Genomic DNA, 15460 nt, shown 5'->3' with positions numbered 1-15460 from the left:
ACAGAGTCTCAAGCTGTCACCCTGGGTACAGTGCCATGGCATTGATACCAGAATTTTGCTCTTCAGTAGGTCTCCGTGATTTGAAGAATGAATCCGCGGAGCACAGATCAGTGTTAAGACAGGATTTATTGGGACCTCAGAGGTTCCCTGCACGACTTTGCCCGCTTGGCCACTTCGTGCTTCTGGTTTTTCCCGTCCTGCCTCCTGGTCCCGCTCGGCTGCCCGCGCACTTTGCAGAGGGCAGGTGCCTGCCACAATGCCTAGCTAATTTTTTCTATTTTTAGTAGAGACAGGATGCAGACGCCTGCGGTGCTCGGGCTGGGAGACTGAGACCCCCGGATCCGCAGCAGAGTTGGCGGCGGCACTTGCCGAGATGGCCGGGAAGAAGGCGCGGAGGAACGCGCCACCGAGCCCCGCGCGGACTGAGCTGGAAGAGGAGTGCGCAGCTCAGCTCGGGAGACTGGGAGACAAACTGAATTTCCGGCAGAAACTTCTGAATCTGATAACCAAACTCTTCTTCTCAGGAACCTGACTGCAACAAAAACTTTTGCATAAGGGGACTCCTTCGAAAGGGAAGTTTCCCCCAATAGGTGCAAGTGGTACAAGTTTCATCAACGAAGAGAGGCCTCATTGTAATTAAGAGGAATGAAAAGGAGCATTCACTCGCTTGTGGATGCCCTTGAAAACTGAAGATGGAATACCTCAGAAGAATTTCTGTTGGGTTTTTTTTTATACGTCCTTTTGGGGGATGTGAGAACATCGTAAAACTACTTTGTTTTATTTGAAAACAAGAATGGAAGAATCTTGAAAATAGGGATGTAATAACCACTTTTTTTAGTTAGAGAATTATTCTGTTATTTTTGCTGAAGGTCATTGCCCAGCCTGGTATAAAAGGAGTTGAAAATAAGATTAAGGCTGAAAGAAACAGTTCAGTGTTGGTTTTTTTTTTTTTTTTAGCTTTTCAGTGCCAACTCTAGAGCCCTGTATACTATTTGGTTTATATATATATTGTCTTGTTAAAAGGACAAATTTCATTCTGAGAACACTGAATGTTATACTGAATGTTGATTTGCATAGGTCACTACATAATGTAAAATAAATTAATTTGTTCTGATTTAAATTGTATTGCTTCTGTTCAGATGACTTTCATTAAATGTGTTCCGTGGGGTTAACTGGAAAGTGTGGAAAACTGGAAAATAACTTTGAAAAAATGGGTTTTATAGGAGAATGACTTGATGCAAAAGTCTTGCACATTGAACATAAAATGAGAAAAGAGGATTTTGTATAACTAGGGAAAATGAAAAAAATAGAATTTGATTTTTCAAATGATTCAGTTAAAATTTATTAAGGCCAGTACACGTTCTAAAGATGTTCCTAAAAATTAAAATACTAATCAGTGTGTATCCTGTGAAAAGCGGTCTTTTAAAAGAAATAAATAATATTTTCGGCTTGGCGCCTGTTGCTCAAGCAGCTAAGGCGCCAGCCACATACACCTGAACTGGCAGGTTCGAATCCAGCCTGGGCCGCCAAACAATGACGGCTGCAACCAAAAAATAGCCTGGCAGTTGTGGCCAGCAGCTGTAGTCCCAGCTACTTGGGAGGCGGAGGCAGGAGAATCGCTTGAGCCCAGGAGTTGGAGCCCAGGAGTTGAGCCCAGGAGTTGGAGACTCAACACTACCCAGGGGCACAGCTTGAGTCTCTGTCTCAAAAAAAAGAAAGAAATAATATTTTCATAATTAGAATATACTTTGATTAAAAAGGGACAGATATTTCTTATTCACAACGAAAATCCCATACAGACATACACAAAAATAATGGTATGATTGAATTTCAGCAGAAGTAACTATTTATTTTATCTATTTATAATCAAAATATATTTTTTTCATTTGAAGGTGTGCATTAAAGTTCCATTTTTGAGTTATGAGACAAGGATTTTATAACTACTTGAATTTTTACAGTAAAAATAATATAGGGTATAGTCACTTTTGATGAAAAACTACCTCACATTTGTTTTTCTCAGTATTACTTAAGGCTGTTTAGTTGGAAAGATTTTTTTTGCCTTGAGGTAGATATTTTGCCATATGGGTATTTATAGTCTATAACTATATTTAAATGTATGTACACATATGAAAATTGGTATGTTGTCACTATAAAACTATTAAAAGTTATCACCATTCAAAAAAAAAAAAAAAAGGCAGGATTTATTTACAGAAAAGAATACAAAAACACCAGAATTCCCAGAGAGAGAAAACCCATGTCTGGAGAGAAAAGCTCACTCCCTCCCTCTCTGACCCTGGGCTCTTGGTCCAGGGGTTTATATAGTCACATGGGGCCCTCTGAAGTTACATTTAGCATGTCTGGGTCGCAAATGAATGGCTACAATTCCTTTCATTCCCAGGCCTGGGAAATTTGGATGAAATTGACCAGGCCCAGGAAATGGGGGTTCCCTGTTCAGCGGCAAGTGCAAGGGGAGGGAAACCTAAGGTGCTGGTGTCTCCCCAACAGTTGTCTGGCCCCTCTGGCTACTGGAGCCTCCTGCGGGGGTGTGGGGGGCCCTGCCTACCCTCCAGCCCACTGGTTCCTCTGCCCACTGCCACAGCACCAACACAGCCAAGGCGGAGGCAGCAGGTCTGCCCCTCAGATCCCCCCAGCTGGCTGGGGCGCCATCCTGTATCAGGATCACAGCTGACAGCAACCTCAAACTCTTGGGCTTAAGTGATTCTCTTGCCTCAGCCTCCCAAGTAGCTGAGACCACAGGCACCTGCTACAACGCCTGGCTATTTTTTTTGTTGTTGTTGTTGCAGTTGCCATTGTTGTTTTAGCAGGCCTGGGCCAGATTCAAATCTGCCAACCCTGGAGTATGTGGCTCGCTCCCTACGCACTGCGCTGCGGGCGCCACTTCTGTTCTCAGTGACTTTAAATGAGAATTCAATTCAGGATTTCTTTTGCTTCTGACCCTGTCCCTTTGATGGATCTCAATTTTATGCCGTGACTGCTCAAGAGCCTGCGCGGGTGCCTTGGGGTGGTTTGCAGTTGTGTTCTGCCTTGGGCTGCCAGCTTTGGAGTTGCAGACGTGTGTTTTCCTCATTCCACTTTGGCAACCACGAAGCCTTCTTTTCCCCAGCCTTGGACCATGTGGCCCATGCTTGTCCTTGCCGCAGTTCCCCTTATCCTGTCTGTGAGACCAGCTTTCTCTCCACTGACTGACTTTCACACCCTACTGGAGGACATGGGGAGATATGGCCTACATGGGCCTGAGAGAGCCTTGTAGGGGCCACCCAGGATCTCAGCCTCATTCAGTAGAACTGTTTCCATACCATCATGGTATGGGGAAGTTAGGCTGCCTCCTCATGGGAGTCCTGAGGGAGCAGGGTGAAACTCCTCTCTCCTCTCTCAAGTCCAGAAACCTGTTGAGGGTTCTGTCATCCTCTGACCTTAGAGATTATCTTGGTGTTAGCAGCAGAGACTATCACCAGTTCCTAACTCCCCTGAACTCCGCACTCTTTTTCTACACTCATCCTAGAATGCTTTTATGTCCTTAGTGGGAGAAAAATTAACAAGAGAAGCAATTCTCTATGCCCTGTGTTCATACAAGCATACCTTGGAGATATTTTGGTTTCAGTTCCAGACCCTTGCAATAAAATGAATATTGTAATGAAGTGAGTCACATAAATTTTGCTTTTCTGGTGCATATAAAGGTTATGTTTACAGTATATTGTAGTCTATTAAGTATGCAATAGCATTCTATCTCACAAAGTAATGTAATACCTTAATTAAGAATTATTGTCAAAAAATGCCAGTGATCATCTGAGCCTTCAGCAGGTGCTAATCATTTGTGCTGTGGAGGGTCTTGCCTCATTGTCAGCGCTGCTGACTGATCAGGGTGGTGGTTGCCGAAAGATGTGGTGGCCATGGCAGTTTCTTAAATTAAGACAATAGTCATCAAAAATCCTGACAACATTGTCACCAGGAGTAGATTCCATCTCAAGACACCACTTTCTTTGTTCATCCATAAGAAGCAACTCCTCCTCTGTTTAGGTTTTATTAATGAGAAGGTAACTTGTGAAGTTTCTAGACAGACTGTGCTAACATCCTTTATCTCATGTCAGATCGCATCAATTCAGTCACCTCTTCAGGCTCCACTTCTACTACTTCTGGCTTCTTCCTCCTTCTGTCTTTACTCCTCCTTCCCTTGCTTCCTCTCCCCTCCCTTCTCCTCCCCCCACACCCCCGCAGGGGGATCCAGTAGCCAGAGGGGCCAGACAACTGCTGGGGAGCCATGTCTCCCTCGTCCTCCTCCCTTCTCCTCCTTCTGTCTTTATTCCTCCTTCCCGCTCCTTCTCACCCCTCCCTTCCCCTCCCTGAAAGGGAGGAATGCACTTGACTGGCAGAGATCTCATAGACCACCAAGGCTTGTATGAAAGGTCTTTATTGGTGAGGTGGGGGATGTTGCAGGACAACACCAAGGAGGAGTGAGGAAAGAGAGAGAGCAAAGGAAAGTGCACCCTTATATAAGTTCGGTTAGGGGAAGTCTTAGAATGGTGACAATATGGTTGAATAGCCAATAAGGAGTTACGCTCTGGTGGGAAAAGCCCATAGGGGGAGGCCATAAGTTTGAAATTTTCAGAGGGGCTTTCTTTGGGGGCAATTACCTAACATTCCTCCCTTCTCGATATATTAAAATACCCCGTTTCCTCGAAAATAAGACATCCTCTGAAATTAAGACCTACTTACAGGAAAGATAAGACATCCCCTGAAAATAAGACCTAGCGCATCTTTGGGAGCACACCTTAAAATAAGACACTGTCTTATTTTCGGGGAAACAGGAGGGGTTGGCCATGGGATAGGGGACATCAAATTCTCTCTTCTGTAGTTTCTTCCTGCTGAGAAGGGCATGTAGTTTTAATTGGCCAATTAGAGTATGATTTTTTTACTGGGAGGATTTAAGTTTTTCTTTTCTTTTTTCTTCTTCAACTGTTCTTGTAGCGGTGGTTGTTTAGAAGTGGTGTTCAGGAAGGTCTTGTGGCCTGGAGTAGAGTGTAGCTCATTCATGAAGAATAGTTTCTTCTTGTTGTAGGTTGGGAGCTATATCTGGGGTGTAGGATTGGAGTACTAATTGAGTAGCTACCTGTTGAGATAACTTTGAGAGTTGAGTTTGAATAAAATGAGTTATGCATGGAGCCACAGTCACCAGCCCAAGGATGACAATTATAGGTATGAGGAAAGGTAGAAGCTAACCCAGAGTGAGTTTTGAGTGAACCAAGAGGAGACACCTGATGACTCTGATTCACATTTTTTTTTGGAGTTCGAGGCTTTCTTGGAGTGATCTAATTTTGTTGATGATTCCAGATTCATTAATAAAGAAAAAGCATTCTTCTTGGAGTGCTAAACAAAGTCTCCCTTTTTCTGCTAAAAGAAGATCTAAACCCCTGCAGTTTTGTAGGACCATCTGAACTAGTGAATTAATTTGTCATTGGAGATCTTAAATCATTTCACTAACCTGTTGAATGTCTTCTTCATGTTGACGCTGTAATTCTTTATAATGAGTTATTGAGTAGGAAATGCCAGCTGTTCCTGTGCCTGTGCCAGCCGTGATTCCTACTAGTAAGGGAAGTATGGCAACTTGGGCATCCCATTTCATACACGTTGTTGGATAGAGAGAAAGAGGAGGCACTGGAACAGGTTCATCTCCTGCAATAATTTTAAAATCAGGTGGTAATATAACTACGGAACAGAGACTTTGAACGTGGATGGGGGAATTCGGTATAATTTTTTTCCGCAGAGAAACTGGAAGGAAGGGTGACACTTTCTGTGTAACTTCTTTTTTGGTTTGAAAGGGAAAGTGACTATATTAGAGCACTTTGATGGGTTTAGGCCCAATATAGGAGTGGTGCCAGTAAAGTTGAAGTAAAGAGGGTATGACTGGATGACTTGATTGAGTGAGGGTATAAAAGGTTTAGTTTCATGTGTGCAAGTTGTTAAATTAAGAGATGTGGGGTCTGAAAGGTTGAGAGATAAAATGTTAGGAATAATGACTGGAGCAGTTTGAAGTTTAGTGTGTAAGAGACCTTGAAGGTTAAATCCAATCCAGCAGTACAGTTTATATTTAGGGTGATGTTTAAAAGCGAGTATGTTCGTAAGATGGAATCATAGATTAGATTAAGATTTAGTTGGGGTGTGAGGGTGGAGAGATTAAAACTTCGGATTTGATTTTGGTTAAATTCTTCTTTTAAAATTTGAGAATGAGTTTTAATGATTTTGATAATATCTGTTAAAGGAGAGAGAATAAATTTTGGTTTTTCTTTTGTGATTGTAAATTCTGAATATGCATTTTCTAGACCCCATTTCCTATATGTTCTTATTTCCCACTTTTGTCCCTTAAGCCAATTATGGTCATTTGGTTTTAATACTGTTATGGTGAGTTCATAAAAGTATGGCCAAGGGAGTGGAAAAGTAGTTGTTGATATTTGTATATCAGTGTCAGTGACCTTCCAGGGGGCTATGAATCCATAGCCCCAATAGGCACATCCTTTTTTACATTTTAAGCCAGGATTTTGAGTACTGCAAGTGTATATTTGGAGGGTGTAGTTTAGATAACAATGTTTACCTAAAGAGACTAAGGTATATGAATCACCTTTAAATAATTCCACATAAGGTGACATTAAACAATACATTAGAGTGATTTGATTTTCTAGTTAATGTTTTGTCAATAGAGGTGTGATATGACTTCCAGGTGTCAGACCACGAGTCAATGTGTAATTTTCATGTTTCTTCCCAGTGGCCAGAGAGTGAGAGAAGTTGAGGGTTTTGTAATTGAGATCCGTAAGTATTAGGAGAGGTTATTAGGAATAAGAAAATTATGAGAGAGGCTGGTCTTGAATTCCTGAGCTCAAGCCCTCCTCTGGCCTTGGCTTCCCAGAGTGCAAGAATTACAGAGGCTCCCGTCCAGAAGGAGAGTTAAAGGACAGAAATTTGGCAAGTAACCTGGTGGATTAGAGCTGCACCAAGAGAGAATGTTGAAGAATGCACATCAACTGCTGAGGCGAGCTGTGACCCCAAGGATACAAACAAAAGGTACAGAATCCATCGCCAAGTGGACGGGAGTCCCCTCCCCTATGAGAATGGCTCGGAGTGCCCCACAAACAAATGAGCAGAGTTCAAAGATCCTCCCACTCCACTCTACTAGAGAGACCCTCTAAAAACTGGACTTACCTCCCCCACCAGGGTGCCACGGTGTTCTCCTGCCAGACATAAAACTGTATAAAACTGTATATATTCTCGACCTGCAATTCTGAGCTCCCAGCACTCCCTTCCACTCTCACTCTGAGGTCTGCAGGCCTGTCCCCCAGGAGTCCAGATTCTTGGGTGTAGTTTACATAACTACTAGGATGATGATTTCTTGAGGGGTGTGGACAGGGCCTAGACTGCAACTGGTCAGTGCTGATTCTGACACGGGAGTGAGGAGAGAACAGTCGGCTGAGAGGGAACCACGCCGTAGGACTGGCGGTGCCCTGAGGCGCAGAACAGCAGCCGTTTTTGGCAACAATAGGGCTCACTCCCCGATATTCTGAAGCCACATCCCCTGCCCCCCTTGGCAACTAGAGGAGGCTGGGCATCTTCTTAGGTGGCAACTACCACTGGGAAGGAAATGCAGGCCCCGTGAGTAAAGGGTTTGCCTGAGGCAGTACTGGCCTGGGTGGAGCTGGGGACTAGAAACACATGCACAGAGCTGGGAAATTCCCAGAGCCCGGAAATGACCCAGAGGACCACTTTACTGAGCCTAAGACCCACCCGGCCCTCAGGGGATCGTTAGCCTATAGACAAAGGAAAGCAGGAGGCTAGAAATGACAGCTGACTGAATACAAACCTGCAGGAGCAAAAACAGTGCCTGAGGCACAGGTTCTGGGAACTCAAAATAGCTTCTCTTCTGCAGGGGAATTTAGCAGGGACAGAAACAAATTCCTGCAAAGTTGTTCTGTTCTGTCAGTAACATCAATCAGTGGCAGGGCTGGAACTGAGTGAACAACCCCAGCCTCCATTAAGCACCCGAGGTTATGACGCCTCAACTCCCTCTGCTGGATAGAGGCAGAGTGCAGTGGCCTGGCTGAGCAGATACAGATTTCCTTGTGATTCAGGCAGGTGCAAACCCCTAGAGTATCTGTTCACTAGAGGCAACTGGGTCACAGCCCTGTGGGGCTATCAGTGACTGGGTGTGACAGAGGTGAAAAATGGGAAAGGAGGCATCAACCTTCCCAGACTAATCTATTTGCTGGGTGGGTCCTCCTGACTTCACAAAGCACTGGAGCAAGTCATATCTGAGTTGTCACCAGACCCCTGCGATCCAGTTGCCAGAGACCTTTTCAACTCTCCCACCTGAGACAAGTGCTGACTGAGAAAATTGATTTGGACCTTTTTATTTTTAAATTAATTTATTTTTATTGTTAAATCATAGCTGTGTACATCAGTGCAATCAAGGGGTACAATGTGTGGGTTTCATATACAATCTGAAATATTCTCATCAAACTGTTCAACATAGCGTTCATGGCATTTTCTTAGTTACTGTATGTAGACATTTGTATTCTGCCTTTAGTAAGTTTCGCCTGTACCCATTCTAAGATGCACCGTAGATGTGGCCCCACCCATTATCCTCCCTCCAACAAAACCTTCCCCCTCCCTTCCTCTTCCATGGCCCTTTCCCCACAGTCTTGTGCTATAGTTGGGTTATAGCCTTCATGTGAAAGCTATAATTTAGCTTCATAGTAGAGCTGAGTACATTGGATACTTTTTCTTCCATTCCTGAGATACTTTGCTAAGAAGAATATGTTCCAGCTCCATCCATGTAAACATGAAAGAGGTAAAGTCTCCATCTTTCTTTAAGGCTGCATAATATTCCATGGTATACATGTACCACAATTTGCTAGTCCATTCGTGGGTCGATGGGCACTTGGGCTTCTTCCATGACTTAGCAATTATGAATTGGGCTGCAATAAACATTCTGGTACAGATGTCTTTGTTATATTGTGACTTTTGGTCTTCTGGGTATAAACCTAGTAAAGGAATTATAGGCTTGAATGGCAGGTCTATTTTTAGGTCTGTGAGTATTCTCCAAACATCCTTCCAGAAGGACATATTAGTGTGCATTCCCACCAGCAGTGTAGAAGCGTGCCCTTTTCTCCACATCCACGCCAACATCTCTGGTTTGGGGATTTTGTTATGTGGGCTACTCTTCCTGGGGTTAGGTGACATCTCAAAGTAGTTTTGATTTGCATTTCTCTGATGATTAAGGATGATGAGCTTTTTTTCATGTGTTTGTAGATTGTGCATCTGTCTTCTTTAGAGAAGTTTCTCTTCAAGTCTCTTGCCCACCTTGAGATGGGGTCACGTATTCTTTTCTTGCTAATACGTTTGAGTTCTCTGTGGATTCTGGTTATTAGACCTTTATCGGAGGTATAACCTGCATATATTTTCTCCCATTCTGAGGGCTGTCTGCTTGCTTTACTTACTATGTTCTTGGCTGTGCAGAAGCTTTTTAGTTTGATCAGGTCCCATTAGTGTATTTTTGAAGCTGCTTCAATTGCCTGGGGAGTCCTCCTCATAAAATATGATTTGGACCTTTTGAACTGAGCCAATCACCTGAGGACTATTCAAGTGGTACTCTGGGTGTGTGGTTGTAGGAATGTTTGATTTTCCTTTTCCAATTGTTCCTGTGTGGGGGTGGGGTGACTTAATTGCTGGTATTTCTCCACAGCTGAGACTTCAACCCAGAGTAACTGTTTCACTAGGGTCAGACAGAGACCAGTTGAAAACTAAGAGAGAACCACTTAGCACCACCACACCAAACAGGTCCCCAGTTTCTCAGGCTATAGCACTGTCCTTGACAAAGCTCCAGGGAAAAAATCAAATGGTGTAAAATAATCATGGGACGAATCAGCAGAAAAACTCTGGTAACATGAATAACCAGAATACATCAACGCCCACCCTCCCAAGGAAAGATATGGCAGATGTAACTGAAGATCCCATTCATAAACAGCTGGCCAAATATCAGAAATTGAATTCAGAATTTGGATTGCAAAGAAGATTAATAAAATGGAGGAAAATTTGGAATTAGAAATTCGAGGAGCAATTCAAAAGTTGGAATTAGAAATTTGAGGAGAAATTCAAAAGTTGTCTCAAAAATTTAATGAATTTAAAGACAAAACCACCAAAGATTTTGATGCACTGAAGCAAGAATTTGCAGCCCTCAAAGATTCTACTGAAAAATACAGTAGAATCCCTCAGTAAAAGAGTAGAGCAAGCAGAGGAAAGGATTTCTGACATTGAAAACAAGGCGTTTGAATGCTTCCAAACTCTCAAAGAGGAAGAGAAATGGACAGCAAAAACAGATCATTCTTTCAGAGAACTCTGGGATAATTTGAAGAAGGCTAATATCTGCCTCAATGGAATTCCTGAAAGTGATGAAGTGGCCTCGCAAGGCACAGAGGCCATTCTCCATTAAATTATGAAAGAGAATTTTCCAGACATGCCAAGAGATTCTGAAATGCAGATAGCAGACAGTTTCAGAACTCCAGTTTCAGAACTCCATCCCCCAGGCATATCATAAGTAACTTCACTAAAGTTAATATGAAGGAGAAAATTCTGAAAGCAGCCAGACATAAGAAATCCATTACCTGCAAAGGGAAGAATATCAGAAGGACTGCAGATCTCTCTGCTGAAACTTTTCAAGCCAGAAGAGGGTGGTCATCGACTTTTAATCTCCTAAAACAAAATAACTTTCAACCCCAGATCCTGTATTCAGCTAAACTGAGTTTCATTTATGATGGAGAAATTAAATACTTTAATGACATTCATATGTTGAAGAAAATTGCGATAACCAAACCAGCACTTCAGGATATTCTCAGACCTATCCTCCATAATGACCAGCCCAATCCTCTACCACAAAAGTAAACTCACACAGACACTTTTGATCAAACTCCAACTTCTACAGTGGTGAAAGGATTAAAAGTGTCCACTGGACTTTCAAAAAACTCAATACCCAAAATTTTACCAGACTCATCAATATTCTCCATTAATGTGAATGGCTTAAACTGTCCTCTAAAGAGGCACAGGTTAGCAGACTGGATACAAAACTCAGGCCAGATATTTGCTGCATACAAGAGTCACATCTTACCTTAAAAGATAAATATAGACTCAGGGTGAAAGGATGGTCGTCCTTATTTCAGGCAAATGGTAATCAGAAAAAAGCAGGTGTTGCAATTCTATTTGCAGACACAATAGGCTTTAAACTAACAAAAGTAAGGAAGGACAAGAATGGTCACTTCATATTTGTTAAGGGTAATACTCAATATGATGAGATTTCAATTATTAATATTTATGCACCCAACCAGAACGCACCTCAATTTATAAGAGAAACTCTAAAAGACATGAGCAACTTGATTTCCTCCAGCTCCATAATAGTCGGAGATTTCAACACTACTTTGGCAATGTTGGATAGAATCCTCCAATAAGAAGCTGAGCAAAGAAATTTTAGATTTAAACCTGACCGTTCAACATTGGATTTAGCAGACATCTACAGAACATTTCATCCCAATGAAACTGAATACACATACTTCTCATCAGTCCACAGAACATACTCCAAAATTGATCACATCTTAGGTCACAAGTCTAACCTCAGTAAATTTAAAGGTATAGAAATTATTCCTTGCATCTTCTCGGACCACCATGGAATAAAAGTTGAACTCAGTAACAACAGAAATCTGCATACTCATACAAAAACACGGAAGTTAAATAACCTTAAGCTGAATGATAGCTGGGTCAGAGATGAGATTAAGAAGGAAATTGCTAGATTTTTGGAACAAAACGACAATGAAGACACGAATTATCAGAACCTCTGGGGTACTGCAAAGGCAGTCATAAGAGGGAAATTTATAGCACTGCAAGCCTTCCTCAAGAGAATGGAAAGAGAGGAAGTTAACAAATTATTATTATTATTATTATTTTTTATTAAATCATAGCTGTGTACATTGATATGATCATGGGGCATCATTCACTAGCTTCACAGACCGTTTGACACACTTTCATCACACTGGTTAACATAGTCTTCCTGGCATTCTCTCAGTTACTGTGCTAAGACACATTCCACATTTACCAAGTTTCATAAATGAAGTTAACAAATTAATGGGACATCTCAAGCAACTGGAAAAGGAAGAACATTCCAACCCTAAACCCAGTAGAAGAAAAGAAATAACCACAATTAGAGCAGAATTAAATGAAATTGAAAACAAGAGAATTATATAACAGATCAATAAATCAGAAAGTTGGTTTTTTGAAAAGGTCAATAAAATAGATAAACCTTTGGATAACCTAACCAGGAAAAACAAGAGTAAAATCTCTAATCTCATCAATCAGAAACAACAAATGAAATAACAACAGATTCCTCAGAAATTCAAAAAATCCTTAATGAATATTACAAGAAACTTTATTCTCAGAAATATGGAAATCTGAAGGAAATTGACCAATACTTGGAAGCACCTTCTAAGACTTAGCCACAATCAAGTGGAAATGTTGAACAGGCTAATATCAAGTTCTGAAACAGCATCAACCACACAAAATCTCCCTAAAAAGAAAAGCGCGGACCAGATGGTTTCACGTCAGAATTCTACCAAACCTTTAAAGAGGAATTAGTACCTATATTACTCAACCTGTTCCAAAAGGTAGAAAAAGAAGGAAGACTACCCAACATGTTCTATGAAGCAAACATCACCCTGATCCCCAAACCAGGAAAAGACCCAACAAGAAAAGAAAGCTATAGACCAATATCACTAATGAATATAGATGCAAAAATATTCCACAAGATCCTAACAAACAGAATCCAGCAACACATCAAACAAATTATACATCATGACCAAGTCAGTTTTATCCCAGGGTCTCAAGGCTGGTTCAATATACGTAAATCTATAAGTATAATTCAGCACATAAACAAATTAAAAACAAAGACTATATAATTCTCTCAATTGATGCAGAAAAAGCATTTTATAATATCCAGCATCCCTTCATGATCCAAACACTTAAGAAAATTGGCATAGAAGGGACATTTCTTAAACTGATAGAGGCCACCTACAGCAAACCCACAGCCAATATCTTATTGAATGGAGTTAAATTGAAATCATTTCCACTCAGATCAGGAACCAGACAAGGCTGCCCATTGTCTCCATTGCTCTTTAACATTATAATGGAAGTTTCAGCCATCGCAATTAGGGAAGAAAAGGCAATCAAGGGTATCCACATAGGGCCAGAAGAGATCAAATGTTCACTCTTTGCAAATGATATGATTGTATATCTGGAAAACACCAGGGATTCTACTACAAAACTCTTAGAAGTGATCAAGGAATACAGCAGCATCTCAGGTTACAAAATCAACATTCATAAATTGGTAGTCTTTATATATACCAACAATAGTCAAGCTGAAAAAACAGTTAAGGACTCTATTCCTTTCACAGTAGTGCCAAGAAAGATGAAATATTTGGGAGTATACCTAACAAAGGACGTGAAAGATCTCTATAAAGAGAACTATGAATCTTTAAGAAAAGAAATAGCTCAAAATGTTAACAAATGGAAAAACATACCATGCTCATGGCTGGGAAGAATCAACATTGTTAAAATGTCCATACTATCCAAAGCAATATACAATTTTAAGGCAATCCCTATTAAAGCTCCACTGTCATACTTTAAAGATTTTGAAAAAATAATACTTTGTTTTATATGGAATCAGAAAAAACCTCAAATAGCCAAGGCATTATTCAGAAATAAAAACAAAGCAGGAAGAATCACACTACCAGACCTCAGACTATACTATAAATCGATAGTGATCAAAACAGCATGGTACTGGCACAAAAATAGAGAAGTAGATGTCTGGAACAGAATAGAGAACCAAGAGATGAATCCAGCTACCTGTTATTTGATCTTTGACAAGCCAATTAAAAACATTCAGTGGGGAAAAGATTCCCTATTTAACAAATGGTGCTGGGTGAACTGGCTGGCAACCTGTAGAAGACTGAAACTGGACCCACACCTTTCACCATTAACTAAGACAGACTCTCAGTGGATTAAAGATTTAAACTTAAGACATGAAATTATAAAAATACTAGAAGAGAGTGTAGGGAAAACCCTTGAATAAATTGGTCTGGGCGAGTATTTTATGAGGAGGACCCCCCAGGCAATTGAAGCAGCTTCAAAAATACACTACTGGTACCTGATCAAACTAAAAAGCTTCTGCACAGCCAAGAACACAGTAAGTAAAGCAAGCAAACAGCCCTCAGAATGGGAGAAGATATTCACAAGTTATGTCTCCAACTAAGATTTAATAACCAGAATCCACACAGAACTCAAATGTATAAGCAAGAAAAGAACACATGATCCCATTGCAGGCTGGGCAAGGGATTTGAAGAGAAACTTCTCTGAAGAAGACAGGCACACAGCCTACAGACATATGAAAAAATGCTCATCATATTTAATCATCAGAGAAATGCAAATCAAAACTACCTTGAGATAGCATCTAACTCCAGTAAGATTAGCCCATATCACAAAATCCCAAGACCAGAGATGTTGGCTTGGATGTGGAGAAAAGGGAACACTTCTACACTGCTGATGGGAATGCAAATTAATACATTCCTTTTGGAAAGATGTTTGGAGAACACTTAGAGATCTAAAAATAGATCTTCCCTTCCATCCTATAATTCCTCTACTAGGTATATTTCCAGAAGACCAAAAATCACATTATAACAAAGATATTTGTACCAGAATGTCTATTGCAGCCCAATTCATAATTGCTAAGTCATGGAAAAAGCCCAAGTGCCTATCAATCCATGAATGGATTAATAAATTGTGGTATATGTACACCATGGAATATTGTGCAGTCTTAAAGAAAGATGAAGACTTTACCTCTTTCATGCTTACATGGATGGAGCTGGAACATATTCTTCTTAGTAAAGTATCTCAAGAATGGAAGAAAAAGTACCCAATGTACTCAGCCCTACTATGAAACTAATTTATGGCTTTCACATGGAAGTAATAACCCAGTTATAACCTAAGAATAGGGGGAAGGGGGAGCGGGAGGGGAGGGAGGGTGGAGGATGGGCGGAGGGAGGGTGATTGGTGGGATTACACCTGCAGTGCATCTTACAAGGGTACATGTGAAACTTAGTAAATGTAGAATATAAATTTCTTAACACAATAACTAAGAAAATGCCAGGAAGGCTATGTTAACCAGTGTGATGAAAATGTGTCAAATGGTCTATAAAACCAGTGTATGGTGCCCCATGATTGCATTAATGTACACAGCTATGATTTAATAAAAAAAAAAAGAAAATTATGAGAGGTATTGTAGGAAGGTAAGAGAATGCTTTATGAATATGGAGTAAAGGGACAGAGAGTATTTTGTTTTTGCGATTATGGTGGAGTAATT

The 15460-nt window shown here is 41.0% G+C and overlaps 1 protein-coding gene across 1 annotated transcript; it reads left to right on the top strand.

Moving 5' to 3' along the window:
* Nucleotides 1-191: 191 nt before the first annotated feature.
* Nucleotides 192-610, top strand: LOC128590265 (phorbol-12-myristate-13-acetate-induced protein 1-like). The gene has a single exon (XM_053597546.1). The coding sequence runs from the start codon at nucleotides 374-376 to the stop codon at nucleotides 530-532; it is 159 nt and encodes a 52-aa protein (XP_053453521.1). The 5' UTR covers nucleotides 192-373; the 3' UTR covers nucleotides 533-610.
* Nucleotides 611-15460: the final 14850 nt, after the last annotated feature.

This window comes from Nycticebus coucang, chromosome 7, assembly GCF_027406575.1.
Source record: "Nycticebus coucang isolate mNycCou1 chromosome 7, mNycCou1.pri, whole genome shotgun sequence".
NCBI lineage: Eukaryota > Metazoa > Chordata > Mammalia > Primates > Lorisidae > Nycticebus > Nycticebus coucang.
Note: the sequence above shows the minus strand (reverse complement) of the source record. Positions and strands in the feature narration are given on the sequence as shown.

What these genes read in the sequence shown, in the direction of transcription:
- LOC128590265 (XM_053597546.1), top strand. Translation starts at nt 374, where the DNA reads ATGGCCGGGAAGAAGGCGCGGAGGAACGCGCCACCGAGCCCCGCGCGG.